This window comes from Monodelphis domestica, chromosome 5, assembly GCF_027887165.1.
Source record: "Monodelphis domestica isolate mMonDom1 chromosome 5, mMonDom1.pri, whole genome shotgun sequence".
NCBI lineage: Eukaryota > Metazoa > Chordata > Mammalia > Didelphimorphia > Didelphidae > Monodelphis > Monodelphis domestica.
Window position 1 is genome coordinate 191,119,486 of NC_077231.1, and position 21,510 is coordinate 191,140,995.

Sequence of the window (21,510 nt, forward strand, 5' to 3'; positions counted from 1 at the left end):
GAAGTTATAAGACTTACAAATTACATTTAATAGCAGATAAGTTCTATAAAGTCACACAATTGGAAAGTATTCAAAACCCATTTGATTTAAGAAAAACTTTTCCTTAAAAGTTTTCCTTCTGGCCTCAGGCATGTCCTAGCTCTGTGACCCTGGGCAAGTCACTTGACCCCCTATCCCTTAGCACTCTTCTGCCTTGGAACCAATACAGTATTAATTCTAAGAGGGAAGGGAAGGGTTTTTTAAAAAAATAAAATAAAAAAGTTTTCCTTCTAAAATGTCAATAAACAATTGCCAAAATTGCTCAAGATTCCTTGAAAAATAACACAACATATAACTTTGTTCAATGATCTTCTTATTAATGTCAACAGATCAATTGAGTCAGGAAAATGGGTGACATCTACTAGTCAAAGGTCTTTGTTTCCATAATGGAGTTTATCCAGCATAAAATTCAAATGGAAGAAGGCTTCCCTATAGCTAGTGAGGTCCTCCAGATTCTTTTATTGAAGATAACATTGTGTTAATGTCAGCTAAACTTCCTAAATTGTAAAACTTCCTAAATAGAGTCTATAGTCAATGGGAAGAGGTTAGTCCAACTAACCACAATGGGGGAAAAAAAGTGGATAAAGACTGATAATTATTGAGATTTTGATATGCTGTTGAATGGATAGTCAATAGGGCTGTAGGCATATCTTGGACAGCCTGGGTAGACAATTATTGGAACAATTGACTAGAAGGAGAAGAGCAGGCAGCACTTGGAAAATTCTTGACACTAAAGTTCCTTTTTTGTCCTTAATATTTTTCTGATGGTATTGGGTAGCTGCAAATCATAAAAAACCATGGTTCCCAAAGAATGAACATTGCAAGTTATTCGAAGAGCGATGGAAGGGAATTTGCTTATTAGATTAGAATATAAAATATAAAACTACAAGAATAATTGTTGAGGAGAAGCAGTTAAAGATATCATCTAAAAGGTGTATGATTGCAAAAAGGAGGTAAGCCAGTCTTGCAGCTAAAACAAAAATTATTGTTGGATAACTTGTGTGCTCTATTAGTTTCTAGACAATATTAGTGGATTTGGAATAAGAATTTTGGGGTCTATGAACTTGATTTCCAAAAAATAGGCAGCTCAGTAGATGGAGAGCAGGGCTTGGCATTAGGAAAATTCATCTTCTTGAGCTTAAATCTAATCTCAGATACTTACTGGCTGTGTAACTGTGGGCAAGTTACTTAATCCTATTTGCCTCAATTTCTTCATGTGTAAAATGAGCTGGGAGAAGGAAATGGCAAACCACTCCAATATCTTTGTCAATAAACCCCAAACAGGGTTCAGAAAGAATCAGACACAACTAAAAACGACTGAACAATAACAAATTGGATTACTGAATTTCATTATAATTGGTCTCCCTTTTGATTTTATGTACAATTATCTCTTCCACATCATGGGAATTGGGGGCATAGTGTAATCTGGAAAATCTGCATACAGTTTTTAGATTCTCCCTTCATAACAGAGAAGTCTGAATTTTTTCTTTTTCTTTTATGGAGTGTTTATAGTACCATATTGTAAATTTTGAGCTAAGTTTCTCTCCACTGAGCTACATAGTTGCCCCCTCTAAACTGTTTCTGTGTCATCTGCTGGCCTTCATCTGTCATCTTTAGCTTTTATAACCCCCCCCCCCATTTCCTATTTAATTTCTTAAGCAGACTTGTGATATATCAAAATAGCAATGAGGAAAATGTGGTAGAGATAACTCTGTTGTATTATATGCATTCAAAAATATTCTGGGAAGAGATTCTTAAGCTTCACCAAATTTCTGAAGTCTATGACACAAAACAGGTCAAGAATACTTAAAGTCCTCAACATGTTTGGTGAAACTCTTAGAGGAAATAAAGGAGTGAGCACTGGAGGAAAATCACACAAGAAGAGAGGGCATGGATAAGTCACAATCCACACTTACTGAAACCTTTAGATCCATCAGAGTTCTAAAGTGTGCACTTAATTATTTTCTAATTTGTGTTATAATTAATTATAAATCATCTTTCTGAACCAGCTATGTCAAACTAAAATAGAAAAGGACCACCAATCCATACATAAGAATTCCTGATGGTCTGCTATATATTCACATAATTTGAAAATGTTAGCTATGTTTTATTACATTTTTGATGATTTTATTTTTAAATATTTCCCAGTTACATTTGAATCTAGTTCAGTAACACTGGGAGGTGTTGCTGGTCTGGCTGTGTTTGGCACTTCTACTCTAAATTGTAACTTCCTCCAGGATCAGGACTTTCTAATTTTTTAACTTTGTAAACTATCTCCATCTTCCCTAGTCCCCCAAAGCATTTAACAAAGTCCATTACACATACTGATTACTTAGAAAATACATTTTAAATGGAATGAATCTGTCTGACACTTCTATCCGAATGAGTTTTGGGGGGATTGGCATAAAACATCCGAATAAATTTTTTAAAAGTTCCAACTAAGAGAAAAATCAGCAAGGATTTCACACAGCTTTGTAAAGAAATTAAACCCACAAGTTCCCATTACTTTTCGCTTCCAAATAGTTCCCCGGATAGAAATAAAATGAAATCAGCATTCAATGATTCTTTCCTGTGTATGTCATGACTCTCCATGTTAGAGTGGTTGCTTGAAACTTTTAACTTAGTATGACAGTTATATTTGAAGTGTGGAGATAAGGTATTAAAAGTTTCCAATTTTTCAAGCTGTATATTGGAGATATTTGTGTGATCCAGAAGTGCAAACCCCAAACCTAGACAGATTCAAGGGCACAGACAGAAGGGGGAACCAAACTGAGGTGAATGGGATTCCCAAACTGGAACAAAGAATCTTGAGTCCCAGTCTGAGACAAATCACATGGACATATGCAAACCTAAAGGCAAGGTAGGTGGTACTGAGCTTAAAGTCAAGAAGACTTATCTTTCTGGGTTCAAATCTGACCTTAGATACTTTCTACCTGGGTGACCCTAGGCCAGGCACTTAATCCTATTTGCCTCACCTGTAAAATGATCTAGAAAAGGAAATGACAAAGTACTCCAATTTTTTTTTGCCAAGAAAACTCCAAAATGAGTTCATGAAAAGTCAGACATGGCTAAAAGAACTAAACAAAAGCACGCAGAGGATCCAAAGGTTCCTTTCTGTTCTCACAGTGTTTTAGAAAATTTATCAGTCCTCTGATCCACCCCTCTAATAAAAATACTTGACTAGATGAGATCCCAGGTTCTTTAGTATCATATGACTGAAAAAATGACTGAACAACAACAAATGCAAAAAGACAGGTTGTTTAGTAGTGAGTTTTGCTGGGCTATGGGTTGGGAGTCCAATTAGGTCTGACCTGTTAAGAGACTTCACTTGCTGGCCTTCCAAAGGAAGGGAGAGAATTTAGAATGCAAAATGTTCATGATGACATTGTTTTTCTTTTCTAAAGTTTTAATTAATATTTTCCATTTGTTACATCACCATTAGCCCATGTATTCTTCCTAGAGCCTTCCCATATAACAAATAGTATCCTTTTGGAGGGAAAAAAAGGTCAGCACAACTGACTCAATTCCTGAAAAAAAGTCTGACAATTCCTATGGACCAGGTTGGAGGTGTCTTCTCTTTATCTTGCTATTTGGTTCCAACTTTGTCTTTATAATGGGGTGGATGGCATGTTTTTGTTTTTAATTATATTCTTAGTAACTAACCATCAACAACAACAAATTGTAAGTAAACTGGCATCCAGTGAACTGCTCTGTCTCCCAATCTATATAGCACACCATTTATAGCCATAGGACAGAGCCCTTTGGCAGGCCTCTTTCCAGCTGGACACAGATCCATTAATGACGATTGTTTCATTATAATTAAACTGTCTAGTGAGCACATCTCCCTCGAATAGTCTCCAGCCCATACTGACCAGACTATCACTAAGTTTTCATGGCAAGCAGAATTTTGAATATGGCTCCAAAGTGCTGCTTGAGATACTGAAAGACAGTGACTCAAGAGGTAAGAAATACCTGTGATGAGGAAATGATAGTTGTCCCCTGAAGAGAAAAAGCAATGAGGTGGCTTCCCTCATCAAACTCTTCATAGCAGGTAGATGTCAAAGAAGGAGGAAGAGTTTCTGTGCTCATAATCCTACAGAAACTGCATGAAGAAGACATCAAGAACTACTCAGTTCCTTCTTGTTTATCCTCAATAGCAATCTGAAATCACTCTTCCAACAAGGAGAACTAGCTGATCAGATCTGGGATAGCATTCATAAAAGTCTCCTGAGAGTGGTAATCTGGAGTGGTCTGTATAGGAATGACAGTCTTATGTTCCAGTGGGTCAGGGACTTTATAGCCTGCAAATAGCATCTGGGGGGCTTCCAATAACTGTGATTTGATGATGTTTCCCAGTATGTGATCCTCTTTGTTGATGGTGAACAAACAAGCACTGGGTACCTTGGTGTGCTTGTTGATAGCAATCTTCTTCTCTCCCTCAAAGAGAAGGAAAGACTTGAAGACCAGAGGTGCATTCATGCTGTGCAGCTGCCACCACCACCAATAAAAATATTTTTACAAAATATTTATTTACCAAAATGAAAATAATTTACAAACAAAAGAAACTTCAACCTAGAAAGCTAGGATCCTGGCAGTGTATGTCTACTAAGGTCAGAGCTTTTTCCCATGATTCCCAGGATGACAAGAGTAAGATAGGCAATGTTTTCATTTTTGCAAATGATATTTTTAATATTTTGAAATCATTTTGAAAATGTTTTTAGAGTAGTGACAGTAGCAAAATGAACTAAAAGATAGAACCAAAGCTACAGAAAGCAATGTGACCACCAAGAAAGAAAGCAACCATAAAGTCAAACATATTTTTATAACCAAACCCATCAATTAAAGAATATGATGTGGAATAACTTTTATTTCTGAAAGGAAAAGAAATATATATTTATATTTTATGACTATTTAAATTTAAGAAAAAACTATGTGCACTTCAATAGTCTTGAACCAGATGGAAAAGAAGAGCTAAATTCTCTGCTGGGTCAATTGACTAATTGCTTCTGGATTTCTGGGTACTTAAAAAAACTCAATTCAGCAACACATGAGTCCTACAAATGTGGAATGAATTGAATTGAACTGGTCAGGTTTCACTTCTTGTGTATCCTTAAATGTAGCCTTATTATGCCATTTGTCTTTCATGGGTGAAATATTATACTGTTTTAGGGTTTAGTATTTCTGCTATGAGTCTCCAATGAATGGTTAGAAGTAAATATCTCTTAAGATTTTTGTTCTTTTCCAAATCACATTCACTCCCCATCTCTGAACACTCTGATTTTAATTTTGCTCTAAAAAAAGCCCTTCAAAATGTTACCGTCCAAGACTAAAGGTTCTGTCCCTAGTAGTGTCAGGACTACACTGTCTTGCCCTACCCCCTCACTTTTCAATTTTGCTATTTATCTCAAACCATTTTCCTATTTCTCTCATTACCTTCATTTCAATTACATGGTCAAATTTCCAGAAATTCTAGGTTACCCTTTGGGGCTTCATCACTACTCAAGTATTTTTTTACCTTGTACCCTCTGTCTTGTATTGTCATTCTACTGCAGTTCTCCTGAAACTGTACTTTCCAGTCACAATACCATCTTATCACTTAATGGCCTTTTCTTAATTCTTAATCTTTTCTTCTACTCTATTAGATAAAACTATTCCATCTTTTGATATTATTTTCCTTTGGCTTCTATGATATTGTACCCAATGGACCTCCTCTTATCACTCTGATCATTCCTTGTTAGTTCTCTCAGTTGGCTCCTCTTCCTCCTATTTATTAAATGTAAATATTCTTCCTGGTCCTTCCACTGAAGATCTTTGGTGGTCAAATAAGGGATTCAGTCAGGCTTAATGAATACATTCAGTTTGGACTAGAACTAAAGTGAATTGTAAAATCATAAACAGATTTCCTTGTAATTACCCTAGGAGGTAGGTGTTGTAAGAATTATTATTTCCATTTCACAGATGAAGTAAAATCAAATGATTAATCTGTAGTTGACTACCTAGCTAGTAAATGTCCCAGGGCTCAAACCCTGGTCCCCTGACTCCCCATGCTAGCATACATTCTTTTAAGATAAGGCTACTTCAAAATCCATCATATCTTCATGATGCTTTGTAGTCTTCTCTTGCAAGTATTCCACCTTCCTAACCATCCTTACTGCTATTAGTTTTATCCAGGCAAACATCATCTCATGTTTGGATGACTGTAAGAGTCTCATTCTTTATTAATCTTTCAAATTTGAATCACTCCCCTTTTTCCTTCACAGTCTCAAGGCTAATTCCAAAACACTGACTTCAATTAAATAACCTCCACTAACTCTCCAACATAAATAATGTTTATTTTGAACTTCTCATTCTGTCGTTCAAGACCCATTATAATCTGGTCCTATCCAGTCTTATTTTTCACTATTTCTTCCTATAAACCCTTAATTTTAAACCTAGTTCTGCCCCCTTCACTGAGCACTAAACATACCATAATCATACTCAATTTCAAGTTATAAAATCATAGATTTGGAGTTGGGAATGACTTTAGGGATCATTTTTTCTAGACTCTCATTTTATAGATGAGGAAAACTGAAGAACAATGAAATTTAAGGGACTTTCCCAGTCACAGAGTTGCAGAAAGATATAAATTTCCTAATCAGATTATAAATTCCTTGAGGTATGTGTCTTACTCAAATTTGAATACAGGTTCTTTAATAGGTCTAACATTCTTCCTAACTTTGCTGCCTAAAATGTCCTTTCCCTTCCTTTCCACTTATTCAAATCTTGTCCATTCTTAAAAGTCAAGCTCATGAACCCTCTCTTATACAAGGTCTTGTTTTTAATGATTCCAATTCAGTGATTACTTAGTTCTCCTTAAATCATGACTAATAGAAGTTAGATCTGGAACTACTGAGATCAACTAGTCTATAATTCTACCATCTCCAATTTTGCAGGTAAGGAAAAGAAGACTGAGAAAGATTAAGTGATCTGCCTAAAGTCACACAAATACTAAATTATATTGTAGGGGAGCAGCTAGGATGGCTCAATAGCTAGAAAGCCAGGTCTGGAGACAGGAGGTCCTGGGTTCAAATTTGACCTCAGATACTTCCTATATTGTGTGACCCTGGGCAAATCATTTGACTCCAATTGTGCAGCCCATACCACTCTTCTACCTTGGAACCAATACTTAGTATCAATTCTAGGACAGATGGTAAGGATGGTAAGAATACATAATAGCAGAGAGAACAGAAAATATGAGCTTTTCAGGTGCAAAGGCATGGTTCAGTTGAATTATCTAGTACAATTTATTTTTGTTCAGTTTTAAATTTATTTGTTTCTTTGCTACATTAAAATTCCAAGGTACCTCCCTCTTTCTCCTCCCCATATTAGAGAAGGTACCATATAAGAAAAAAGATATATATATATATAATTGTGTCTTGCTTGTTTCTATTTATCAATTCTTTCTCTGAAGGTATATATATACAAGTTATTCTTTTGTTTTCTCTTGGTTCTGCTCATTCATGTCATAATTTCATGTACATGAAATACAGTTTTATTTTTAAATTTATTTTTTTCTCTAATTGTTAATTGAATTCCTTGAGATTGTCACTCATTTCAAGACTACTCTTGTACAATACTTTTAAATTCAGGAAAATGTTCATTAAATTTGCTGAATTAAGAGAACCTGGGGGAAATGAAAAGAATACTAGGAGAAAGGGATATCTAATGTGAAAAAAGTCCCAGCAATAAATGGGAAGGCACTATAATACAGGGAATTTGCTCATGTGGGAACAGGAAAGTCTGCTATAATTTGGTAAAAAATCAATTAGGAGGCAATATGATAATAATCTTGTCCAAAAGTTATAGTAGTAGGAAGATGCGAAAAGAATTGCAATTTAACAGATGTGAAAAGAATTCTGGGGGCCACTTCAAGGTTCCAGGCTTCAGCATCATTCCTTTTCAAACTAGAGAGCTTTTCTCTGAAATTATATTTCAATTATTCAATATCTTTGGAGTACCTGTACTTCCTTTAGCAATCAATCAGCTAACAAACCTTTATTAAGAGTTTACGATGTGCCAGGAATTATGCTAGGCATTGGGAATATGAACGCACAAGGGACTAACAGTCCCTATCTTGAAGGAATTTACATTTTTTTCCCAGGGGAGACAAATACATTCATATAAATAAACAAGATGATTTTTTTTTTTTGGAAAGGGAAACGAGACTGGAAACCAGAGCAGGTTCAACCATGCTTAACTATCTAAATGTTCATTGAAGTCGAGTTGAAAAGTTATATCTTTCCACATGTAAAGTTCATGTTTTCTCTTCTCCCTACTAATGTACACTCTTTTTTATGGCATATAGTCTTATTGAAGGCAATATATTATCAATCTGATGTTGAATGGGGAAATGACAACATGAATAAATTGTCTTTGCTTGTAAATTGTACATTTTAAAATAAAAATATTGGGAATATTTTAAAAGAATATTTTTATTTCAGATATTTTCATTTTCTGAAAATAATGTAAGAATCTCAATACAAACTCCCCCACCTGTTTTTGAGCCAGGGGTCAGAGAAAAATACTTAGTACTTAAGCTAGATATCTGACCTTATTTTCTCTCTGATTTCTAACTTCACTCTTTCTATATTTTGTAAATAAATTTTAAATAAATCTCTTTGGAATTCAATTCCTGGCAACCCCCCCCTTTTTTTAAACCCTTACCTTCTGTCTTATAACCAATACTGTGTATTATAGTATCTTGGTTCTAAGTCAGAAGAGCAGTAAACACTAGGCAACGGAAGATAGGTAACTTGCCAAGACTTGGGCACACCTAGCTAGGAAGTGTCTGAGGTCAAATTTGAACTCAGGACCTCCTTTCTCTAAGCCTGGCTCTCAATCCACTGAGCCACCTAATTGCACCCACTTTTCTTTCAAGAGGTAGGTAGTATGCTACATCTTCAGTCTTCTGGAATCATTGTTAATCATTGCATAATATAATTTTATTAATTGATTGTTAGGACAAACTATTTTGAAAAGAGTTAAGAGCTTTGATGAATGCAATGACTCACAATGATTCCAAAGGACTGAAGATATAGCACACTACCCATCTCTTGAGGCTACCACCCTTGAGACACAGATTGCAGAATAAGACATAGCCATTTTTGAATAAGGCTAATGCAAGAATTGTTTTCCTTGATCATGTATACCTGTTACATGGGTTTTGTTTTTATTTTTTCTCTCTCTCTGGGAGTATGGAAGAGGAAGTGGAAAGCAGAGAAAATAGATGATTGTTAACTTAAATTAATTTGTATATATCTAGGATGAATATAATGTGTATATATCTCCATAACTAATATATACACGTACACAGAAACATATACACAACATAATTTTGTTAGGCTAACACTAGCAATCAGAGAAGGTGGAAGCAGGAAAGATTTCTTGTAAGCGGGGACATGTGAATGGGACTTTGAGAAAAATTAGGGTTTTAAAAAACATAGGTGAGAAGGGAGAGCATTCCAGGAATGAGGGATAACAAAAAAGGCTTGGAGGCAGGAAGAGGAATGTGAACAATAAGTAGGCTAGTTTGGTTGAAATATAGAAGGTAACAGGGGAATACTATACATTCATAATAGAAGTAGAGATTGAAAAATTAGATTCTAAATGCTTTAAATGCTAGAGGAGTTTGTGTTTTATTCTAGAGGTGAGTGAAGCTTCTTGAACAGGTAATGACAAAGTCACACAGACCTACTGCTTTAGAATTATCAACTCTTCAGCTGTGTGGAGGATGGATTAGAGAATGGAAAGGCTGGAAGCAGAGAGGCAAAATCAGGAGGGAACTGCAATGCTATAAGCGAGACATGATAAAGATGTTAACTAGAGTGGCGGTCATGTCAGTGGAGATAAAGGGACTGACTCAAGAGATGTTGTGGAGATAGATTTAGCATATGATTTGGTAACTGATTGAAGTACCAAAAAGAAGTTACCATTCTGGAAAAAAAAAGCAGAATGAAGAATGACAGTGAAGTTATGAACTTGGGTTGAGAAAATGGTGGTGCCTTTGGCAGAAAAAGAGAAGTTAGGAAAAGAGATGAACTTAACCAGAAAGGTAATGTTCTAGTTTAAATATGTTGAATTTGCAGCGTCTATGGGAAAAAGGAGACTGAAAAAGGAAAATTAGGTTGGAAGGGAACATAGTAGCATAAAAACTCAACAAAGATGATAGTGGTAGAGAGTTAATAATAATGCCATAAGCAGAAGAGTCAAGAAGCATGAGGACTGAATAAAGACCAATGGATTAAGCATGAATTAGTCTTCCTGCTATTAGTTACAGGAGTTGTCTATGATCAGTCGGACTTAGAGGGCCCAGTAAATAAAAGTACTTAGAAAGATTGTTAGTGAGATCAAAGATCATTGTAGATGGCCTCAGTGGGAAGAGGTCAGATTGAGTCAGTGGGATAAAGCAATGTTTGAATGTCTTCAGTTGGGCAATGATTAGAAGCAAACTAAAATGGTGGTATGGGGATGATCCAGAGGTCTATGGTTTTGAGGATATGAGACCTAACTTGATCAAGAGACTTTAAAAAGTCCACTTTCTTTCTTTCTTTCTTTCTTTCTTTCTTTCTTTCTTTCTTTCTTTCTTTCTTTCTTTCTTTCTTTCTTTCTTTCTTTCTTTCTTTCTTTCTTTCTTTCTTTCTTTCTTTCTTTCTTTCTTTCTTTCTTTCTTTCTTTCTTTCTTTCTTTCTTTCTTTCTTTCTTTCTTTCTTTCTTTCTTTCTTTCTTTCTTTCTTCTATGACTGCTGAAAAGATAATGATCTATTTGGCCATTTTACTGACATTCCTAAAATTTTACCTGCCTGATCCTAATTGTTGCCTACTTGTTTACTTCTTCTCTGAAGCCTGTAGCCTTAGCTCTTCACTGACCCAATTCCTTGTCTTTATCAAGTTTTTATCTTGCAATAGCAAAATCATTTCAAGGAAAAATCACCAATAAAAATTATTAGCTTTGATACTTTCATAATTTAATGAATCTATGAACTTAGTGATGTTAATGTTCCCTCCAAAGGTATATAATATACTCCACTCATGACTTCTCATTTTGTGTATTTGTTATCCATGAACTTTTGAAACTCTCCCATGGGGCTCTAGAGCTCTTGGTATTATGTGTATCCTAATAAAGCATTGCTGTTGTTGTTGTTCAATTATTTCAGTTTTATCCAACTCTTTGTGGCCCCATATGGGGTATTCCTGGCAAAGATACTGAAATGATTTGCCATTTCCTTCTCCAACTCATTTTACAAATAAGGAAACTGAATCAAAGAGAATTAAATAACTTGCCAAGGATTACACAGCTAACAAGTGTCTAAGGTCAGATTCGAACTCAGAAAGATGAATCTTTCTGACTAGCCCCTGCTCTTTATCCAATATGCCACCTAACTGTCTAGGACGGTAATAGAGCATGCAGTCACTCAATTGGCCCTGCTTTTTTTTTCCCAACACATTATAAGAACTTCTTGGTTTCCTAAAAAATGCCTCCCTTGTCCTTCAAGACACTTCTACTTGATTATTTTTTGATAATCTGTAGCAGTTTATTCATGGCAATCATGAACCTATCCAATACCCTTTGGATAGTCCAAAATTTGAATACAATTTTAATTTTCTTATCTATAGCATTCTATGATTCACCCTCATTAGAGAAAAGTTGGCCTTTGTTTCAAGAAAGAAATTTGGTGTTATTAAAAGCACTGTGCATTTTCCCAATGATAATCTAGCGCCTTTCCTTCTTTTATTCAAATCAGGACCATAATACTTTTCATCTGTGTTGTCCAAGATAAACCAGCTCCATGAGCTTTCTAGACAACTACACATCATGGAATGAATAATAGCTCTTTTTATCCACTTGGTTTTTTTTTTTTTAAGAGTTAGGCCAAAGTTTTTTGAGTAATGATCAATCTCACACAAGAAGCTTTGCAATAATTAATCTATAAACAAAAACATCTGGTAGCCCTCACTGTCTATAAGAAATTCCTCTTGAATTTGGACTCTGCTGAGCATTCTCTATAAGGAGCTTCAGTTTTTAGAAGTCTGAGCTCTAAAAAAATAAGAGAATTCTATATTATGTCATTTCCATTATTAATGCTAATTTTATTTTCACCTTATAATTTTCATGCCTAAAAAGGAGTTCACTAAACTCACATGACATAAATTAATTAGTGACTCTATACAAAATAGTTTTACTTTTTAGATGGTATCTGGAGGCAATAAGGTTTTTCTGAGGCTAATCCTGCACATAACTATATCGAAGTCATTTTCTAAATGTCAATTTTCTCTTATAATGTGATTTGAGGAGTTATTTTATCCTATTATTTTTTAAATTAAAATGATTTAAAAAATTTTAATAACACATTTCCACATACATTTTCTGAAGTTATATGAGCCATATTTTCTCCCTTCCTTTGTCTCTCCCCTCTTCCAGAGCTGACAAGCAATTCAATCTGGGTTAAATATGTATTGTCATGTAAAACATCTTTCCACATTATTCATTTTTCTAAGTGAATAATCTTTTAAAATCAAAGCCCTAAAATATATACCCAAATAAACATTGTAATGTTCTCCTGGTTCTGCTCCTTTCACTCTGTATCAATTCCTGGAGATCATTCCAGTTTACATGGAATTTCTCCAGTTCATTATTCCTTTCAGTTCAATAGTATTCCATCACCAACAGATACTTTTGTCAGCCATTCTCCAGTTGATGGACATCCACTCATTTTATTTTTTTCATTTGTTTTGGTGCCTTTTATCTTTAAATAAGTCATACTTGGGTGAGTAAAATTATCTTAGAAACAGTAGCCCAATTGACAGACTAGCCCAAAACAATCATAATAGTTCTTATCATGAAATCACCTGGGTATCCTTGGGCAAAATCACTTTTGTGTAGTGAAACAGGATATGTTGGATTTCAAATGAGAGGTTTGAATTTCCATCCTGTCTATTGCTACTTGTGAGAACTTGAACCTCTGAGCCCTTTATCACTCTCAATGTATGACTCCATCATGTTATTCTATAACGTTCAGATAAAATAAATATCGTCAAATTTTCAAAGGGCTCCAAATGTAAAACAATTTTCTCTTCTTTCTTTTAAATTGTACTTTCCCAAATGACTTTTAAAAATTCACAGTTTTATAAACAAGCAAAATAATTCATTATTTTATATTGATAAATGACAACTATTTTTAAAAGCCCAACTATCCTAAATTTGTTCTACATTTGTATTTGAAATAGTAATAGGACAATGATAATGTTTCAGAAAATATAAGTTATCACCTATAATGGACAAGTTTCAAGAGTTGTGGAAACAATCACCTGAAAATCTCGTAAAAAACCATATTTTATCTAAGTGGAGAGGAGACAGAATCTGAGAATCTAGGGATCCAGGAGTTCAAATATCTTATCTGATGACACAGACAGAAGGGTGCTCAAGACAATGTTTATTTCCTCTTCAGCTCCGTTGCTAGGGATCTCTAATACCCTCTCTCATGAGAATACGGAGAAACATTATGCTGTTTAGGGAATCTAGCCGTTTGCCTCAAAGCTACTCCCCAAGGTTCTTGATAGACATGACTCAGGTTCCAAAGATCAGACTTGCTAGAATGGAGCATTTGCATGTTTAGTTATTGCTGGAGTTATAGACCCCATGGAAGATTCCATTTTTCACCAATGACAAGGATTATTTGAAACTGCCCTTACTGACAACTTCCCATAATCATTTTCCCTCCGTGATTCAGAGCCCACACAAAGAAAGGAGTAAGAATCCAGAGAGTTGAGATGGTCTTTTATTTCTCTTTAATTGAAGAGAGGCATGAGTGAGAGTGGGAAGCTCTTCATTTCCTGCTGATATCTAGCTGAGGGAGCAGAGTGCAGTCTTTCTCATTCAGTGCACAGTGTGACTTTTTCTTTATCTGCTATATTGTGCTGTGTTTTTTTTCAATGGTGGGACAAGCTCAGTGGATACTTCTGCCATATAAGAATGAACCACTTAGATCAGACAACGCATAGGAAACATTTTTGCTTACTAAAAAAATCATTTAAATCAGACAAGATAGTTCAAATAATAATTACATCACATGATTGTGTCTCAGAGGTCTGAGTTTCCTAGGCATTTTGTACAGAGGAGAGACAGGGAAATCAATAGGGAATTTCAAGACCTCTGGGAAGAAATGGACTTTCAAAAGGGGTTAGAAAGTAAAAAATAAAGTTGTTTTTTTTTCTATTTCTCAACCTGTACATTATATTACTTAATTTATCTAGTTCTTTATACTAAAACCTTGGGATGAGATGACATTATTAATAATATTTACATATATAAGCATATATGCTACCTTATTTGACATATGAGAAGGAATATTAGAGAATTAAGTTCTTTATCTCTAAGTGATTTTTAACTTTTCTAGAAGCTTTGTAGAAACGGGTAGTTCCAAGTATCTTTTTTTGTTTAATTCTGAACTTAAACACCAAAAAAGGAGCATTTTCTTTCTTTCCTTTTTAAAAACCCTTAACTTCCATCTTGGAATCAATACTAGGTATTGGTTCTAAGGCAGAAGAGTGGTGAGATCTAGGTAATGGGGGTTAAGTGACTTGCCCAGGGTCTCACAGCTAGGAAATGTCCGAGGTCACATTTGAACCCAGGACTTCCTGTCTCTAGGCCTCCTGTCTCTGGTTCTCAATATACTAAGTCACCCAGCTGCCCCCAAAAGGTGCATTTTCATACACACAGTAAATCCCAAAGTGTATTACCTATGAAACTAAGAATTTCTTTTTCAACACACTTACCTTAAAATGTGTATGTGTGTGGATATATATGATAGCAAATTCTGTAAATTTCCAAACTTTCTTCTGTTTCCTTTTTTGCATATCAAAAATGTTTTCATGGTCCTCTCTCTCTCTCTTTTTTTTTTTTTGTGCAGTAAAATTGCTACCCCCATTTCTTCTCCTGACCTCTAATTAACCAAGAGAATTATACCAAATAGGCATAGTAAAGCAGAATGGATCCACAGTGACCATTTTCAAAAATATATGGCTTTACAACAATAAAGTATGATGGCCTATTGTGAATGACTTCATTATTATCAACAAAGCAAGGATCCAGGACAACTTGAAGGGACCCATAATGAAAAAGGATATCCAGTGCCATAGAAGGACCAAAGAAGGAACAAACAGTCTGAATGCAAATTGAAACATACTATCCTTTATTTCATCCATAATTTTTTTCTGTAGTATAAACAGTAGATGTCTTGTTTTACAACATGACAAACAGATAAATATGTATTATATGATAACATAATCTATATAATATTATCTACACCCTTGGGCAGGGGAAATGGGTGAGGAGGAATAAAAAAGAATAAGACAGATTTATGGACATAACTAACGTGAGAATTTAAGTTTAATACACACTTTTATTATAATTTACTACATAATGCATTACATTATTATTGTTATATTATATAAATATAAAATAAAAATAAATGGTAGCTCAAAATACTTATATTTTTATCTTTACATTTTGTGTCCATCACTCCTCTGTTAGGAGGAGGTTAATCCTCATAGGTTCTCCTTAGACATGATTAATCTTTGCTTTGATCAGAGTTGTCTTTCAAAGTTTAACACATTTTTGACTTTGCATAAATTGTAGCTCAGGTTCTGCTCCTTTTATTTTATGCCAGTGCATGCCACACAGGTTTCTCTGATTTTTCCTTTTTGACATTTTTTTGTGACACAACAATATCCATCGCATTTATGTACCACAAGTTGTTCAACTATTCCCAGTCATCTAAGAGGCAATCAAAGACATCCTCTTAAATTTGAGATTCTTTCTCCCTTTCCTGTCCCCCAATTTTAATGTTCCTTTTAGGATAAAGAAGTTTGTTTTGCCTGTGACTATTTCCTCCCTGATATTGTTCTTCCTCTTAATATATCCCCACCCATTTTTTACTGGTTTATTTTTATTTATTTCTATGCTAAACTCTTTGTGTGTTCAATGTTTCTTTATCTGCTTCAGATAATAGGGAGATTTATGTGAAGACTACTTCTCCAGCTCATTTTTCAATGTATATATGCTTTTCTCACATATATCACTTATGAGAAATTACAAGTTTTATCTCCTTACTCTTCCTTTCAACACTAATGTATTCCTCTCTTACACGCCCTTCTCATTCCCCTCTTGAAAATCTATGAACAGAACCTATCCATTCTCAAGATTTCTGTTTTTCCAATTTATATCCCTCAATAACCTTAAAGACATTAACATTCTAAAGGTATGCTTTTTTAAGACCTCCTATTAGAATGTTAGTACTACATTGTTCTACAACTCTTCCCAATTACTCAAATAAATTTACTTTTCTAGGTTACTTTGAACCCTTGTTTTTATATGTCAAAATGGTTACTTGGCACTGGAATTTTCATCTTACTTTTCATACTTGAAAAATCTTTATTACATTAAAAATCCTTTTACCCTGAAGAATTATATTCAGCTTTTCAGGACAAATTATTCTTGATTGTAAGCCTATATATAATTTGCATTTTGGAATATTCCAATGTATTCCAAGATCTCCTCTGGTTTTTAGTAGAAGCTGTGAGGTCTTGTGCCATCCTTACTATAGTTCTTTAGTTAAAAAAAAACAACAATTACACCAAACAGCAAAAATAGCTAGCATTGATATAGTACTTTAAGCTTTGTAGTGCATGTATCAAATTTCTCAATTTACCTTCACAACATTAGTGCCATCATCATCATCATTTTTCCCATTTTACAGATGAGGAAATTTAGATAAACAGAGGTTGAATGATTTGCTCAGTGGCACACAGTAAGTAAATGTCTGTGGCAGGATTTAAAGCCAAATTTTCCTTTCTCCAGTTCCAACATTTTATTTTATTTTTCTAAGATTTTAATAATTTTTCTACCTAGCTGTACTTGAATTACTTCTTTCCAAATAATTACTACTTTTTTTTTTTTCCTGTCACTGGGGAGCTTTGGATTTTGACCATTATATTCTTTGGATCTTTTTTTTTTCCTTTAAGGAAGTAATGGCTTTACTGTGACCTCTGGTACTAAGAGATAGGTAGTTTTCATTTATTATTTCTTGAAATATAGTATCCAGGTTTTTTCTTAATCATAGTTTGCAGGGAGTTCAGTGACTTTTAAATGATCTCTTCTTGATTTATTTATTGATTAGTTGTTTTGGGTATCATATAGCTTATATTTTCTTTTATTTCTTTTTGTTTTATGTATATATTATAGTGATTAAATTAAGAATATAATGATAAGGTTTTGACAAGTTAAGGGATTTTGTAAAGTTGTCTCAGAGGCTAAAGAGTGCCTGAGGCAATAAGAATTATGGACATGGTTTGGAACTGAAAGGGAGAAGGGCAGGAAGAGTTTTGAGGAATTTAGTCCCTGACTTCTGTGGGGACTAGTCAGCTCTGCTCTCTTTCTGACCATAGACCTGCTTATGTATTTTGAGCCTTTGAACATCATCCTCAAAAAAATCCCTTAGAATTTCCCCAAATTCCCTTTTCCTGAGTTCCTGCATTTTGCATGATTATATTTAAGTGGCTGTAACTCCTCCCTCTTCCTCTCTTGGACCTGTGACCAGGCTGAAGTCAGGCAGTTCTTTTGTTTTAGTTATTGTTATGAGGGGTTCAGATGTGTACCCTTGGGGTTCAGGAAGGATACCTTTTGCAAGAATGCAAGACTCCAAAACTTAGCTTAAAAACAAAAAGAGAAATTTATTAATTTAGAAAGTAATGTTGAGAATGGCCAGGAGGATAGCAAGGTATAACAGCAAGATGAGGAGCAGTTCCTTGGGAGGATAGCATGAATGGAAAGGCTGTTCCCCCTGAGGACAGCATGGATGGAAAGGCTGTCCCCCAGATGACATCAGTTCTGGGGATTTTATACTTTTTACAACAGTGTTAGTCACCCAGGAATTTGGTGAGGTGTGGTGATCATCTGCCTGGTGTGACAAGGAAATCACTTTAAAAGACTGATATATATTAATTTAAGGTCGCCAAGGAATTCAGCTATGTAATTCCTAAATGAAAACTTAAGTCAGCAGTCAATCTTTTATGGAGTTTAATTACAATAGGAGGAAGTAATTAGAGATAGAGAGAGAGAAAAAAGGGAGAGAAGGGAATAGGGCTTAAATACCCCTTCTGTTTAGGCTGGGCCAAAAGGCCCAAGCCCTTAGATAGCTGGGGCAAAGAAAAGAGATCAGTCCCTATTACTCACGTGACCAAAATGGAGAAACAGTCTCAGAGGCCCCCACTTTCAGCTTCCTTCAGAGCAAGCTTCTCAGAGCACACACCAACCACACCGACCAACTTCTAAAAAACACCACCAACCAACTGAGTCTTCAGACCCCCCTCTCTTTAAGGAAACCATCCAAGTTGCCTCCCCTCAGTTCTCCCATCTACCAATCACTGTCCATCAATTTCCCTGTGCCAATGGAGGCTCTAGCTTAACCCAGGACCGCCCAGAGGTCTCTGGCTTTGCCCATGTCTGTTGAAGGTCATATTTTCAAATAATTAAATCTTTGATCCTTTGCTACAGCCCTTTCTAAATCCTGTTAACCTGAGTAGGGTAGAGATTGGAATAATTAAATTTTGATCTAGGCTGCAGCCCTTACTCAATCCTGTTAGGACTGAGTAGGGTGGAGATTGATTCCAAGTATCTCCATTGTATCAATTCCAAAATCAATCATGACTCAAAGAAATTCCTGTTCTATGCTTAAGCATAGGTCAAAGTCCTTTCCATTGTTCAGCAAAAGGTTTCTGTCCTAAAGTAATCTTAAGAAGGGAAGAGGAGGAAACTCTCATGCCAATGGGATTCACATTCCAATAGCCAAGACCCACTATCAATAGGGAATTTTTCAAGTATGAAATTTCCCAATGGTGAAATTTCCAACATTTATAAGTCTAAGAAATTTTAGGGTTTATACTGGGGACATAAAGATTCCTTACTTTTAGGGAACAAACAGATGTCTGATAGGATCTAGTTGTAGCTTAGAGGTGCATCTTTCTGTCCATCTTAAATCTAGAGGATGATCAAAGGAAGATAGTCATTTCAGGACCTTCGGGGGGTCATTGGGTATTTTTAGGCTCAGAGTCACAAGGATGTAAGGGAGCAAGGGAGTTTCCCTGATAATAGTTCATCCTGGGTTTCTGGGGAGTATAATGCCCATAATAACCCCTCCTCTCCTAATATGTAAGTGAAAAGGGGCGATGGTTTCAGTATTCTGTAACTTCTTAAGAGCTGAGAATGGGTGTAGAGTTGTCCCTTCCTAACTTTAGGAGAGAGAGGTATTGACTATAGGCCATGTCTAGGGCTTCAGGCTGGAATGCATGATTTAAAACATAGAAGACCCAAAATTTATGGAAAGAAATAGTTATGGTTAGGTAGTTAAAAGCTAAAGTAAAAGCAGTTAAGATAACAGGGAGGGAAAGGCTGTGGGCACAGGGTCTTAGGGACATGTCCTCAGTTAATGCCTGGGTCCTAGGTAGCTGGGAACCTGCTTGGAGATGTGAAGGATGTCCAGTGACTGCTTCCCCTGATTGGCAGACAGGTCACAAGGGGGAGAGTCAGGAATGCTTTTGTTTTGAATGTACACTTTTATGCCAAAGGGGACTTCCCCCTAATTGGCTTTTTGTCAATGTACCTATTATTGGTTTTGCTCCTTTTCCATTTTATTTTCCTCTTATCCCCAAATTATTGTAATTTCCCTTTAAAAACTGTAATATTTATATATACTTCTAGTTCAAGTTATGTTAGTTATGTTTTCATGATCCATTGGGGAGACTGGTCTCCCAAAGGATCATGGGGCGGATTGTATTGATTTAGAATCTTGAACCCTAGAAACTACATTTCTCATAAGTCCCTTTTCCTTTTCCTGTTTGTGTGTTTCCTTACATGGATGGGATTTTGAGTTTCTGGTTCCATTGACACACACTCTCTGGCTCAGACTAGTGGGGAAGGAGGGAGCATTTTGGATGCTTGCTGGAGTTTTTTTAATTCCTCTTTGCTCTAAGTCAATTTTAATAAATAATATTAAAATAATAGTTGGAGTATTGAATGTTAATTTTAATCTCTACAAAGTAAAGAGAGTAGCTTGGGTGAATTCCCAAGACCAAGAAGAAATTCACCCAGAGATAAAAGGGAAGTGGATGGAGAATTTATTCCCCTTAGAGTTAAGGCATCCTTAATATATATTTTATATATATATATATATATATATAATTAATCCTTATATCTTACATATAATACAAATAAATAGATTATATATATATGTATATACATATATATATATATATATATATATACACACATATTTTCTAAGCAGTTTGTACACTGAGTTCAGTGAAGGAAAAGTTCACTCTTGGGTGTTCCTTCAAGGAGGAGAGCTGAAATACTTTGTAAATATCTAACGAAGTATACACAGTAGTATCCTCCTTATTAACACTTTTATTATTATCATTATTATTACATTATGTATGTAAATATAATATGTAGTATCGGTGTTATTGAGTTAGATTTATAATAATTTTTTTATTCTGGTTGCTATTTTCTAATGACTTACTTATTTCTCTAGCTTAAGTTGCTGAACTGGAGCTTCATGCCTGTCTTGGACTCTCTTCCACTGTACCTATGAATAAGGTGTTTGACTACCCTGGGTCACCCAAGTTCTTGTATAGACCCCCGTTTACTAGAGTTAGACTACTTTAAAGCTTAATGTGCTTGTTCTTCATGGTCCTCCCAAGTGTCTGACAATAGAGGGAGAGGGACTTCAGAGCCCCAGGGCCTGGCTATTTATAACTGAATGCTATGACACCGTATTGATTGACAGTTTTAGTTATGACCCTGGTTGTTCTGTCTTGCAATAACCTGGGGCTTTCAAGTTCCCCAACCTGAGACTTTCTGACTCTCCTGGGTCTTTATCAGGGGGTCTTTTGCTGTTGCCTCTAGAAATTGCCTTGTGTCAACATGATTCTATAGGAAATGTAGATTGCTTGGCTAATTATTCCTTTTTATATTTTTCTTAACCAAATTATAAGTAAAATCTTATTGTAAGATGATCCATTAGATCAGGGACTGTATTTAATCTACACTTTGTAGCTTCTTTAAAGCATAATAAAGTGCATTCCACAGAGCAAGTACTTAATAGATATATGTTGAACAAATTAATGACAATTAAAGTTGTGGTAGAACATGAAGGTTTCCAAGCACCAGTAAAGGGATACCTTTTATAAGTAATATAGAAGTAGGACATCTCCAACTCTGGGTGGGTTATTATTGGCAATCTGCATATAATCAAGACAGCAATAAGGTGTGTAATGGGAAAAGAACAGAGATAGGGTAAGATTTAAGGGAAGTTGAAGGCTATCTTTAAGGCACAGGCTAGGAACTTAAGGGAAAGGATTTGAGCAGGCAGAAGGCAG

At 35.2% G+C, this 21,510-nt stretch overlaps 1 protein-coding gene across 1 annotated transcript; it reads right to left on the reverse strand.

The window, feature by feature from the left end:
- Positions 1–2,125: 2,125 nt before the first annotated feature.
- LOC130454264 (DNA-directed RNA polymerase II subunit RPB11-a-like) lies at positions 2,126–4,821 on the reverse strand. The gene has a single exon (XM_056797315.1). The coding sequence runs from the start codon at positions 4,516–4,518 to the stop codon at positions 4,228–4,230; it is 291 nt and encodes a 96-aa protein (XP_056653293.1). The 5' UTR covers positions 4,519–4,821; the 3' UTR covers positions 2,126–4,227.
- Positions 4,822–21,510: the final 16,689 nt, after the last annotated feature.

Bases quoted from the DNA above. Each gene is read 5' to 3' on its own strand.
- LOC130454264 (XM_056797315.1), bottom strand. From the start codon at position 4,518: ATGAATGCACCTCTGGTCTTCAAGTCTTTCCTTCTCTTTGAGGGAGAG.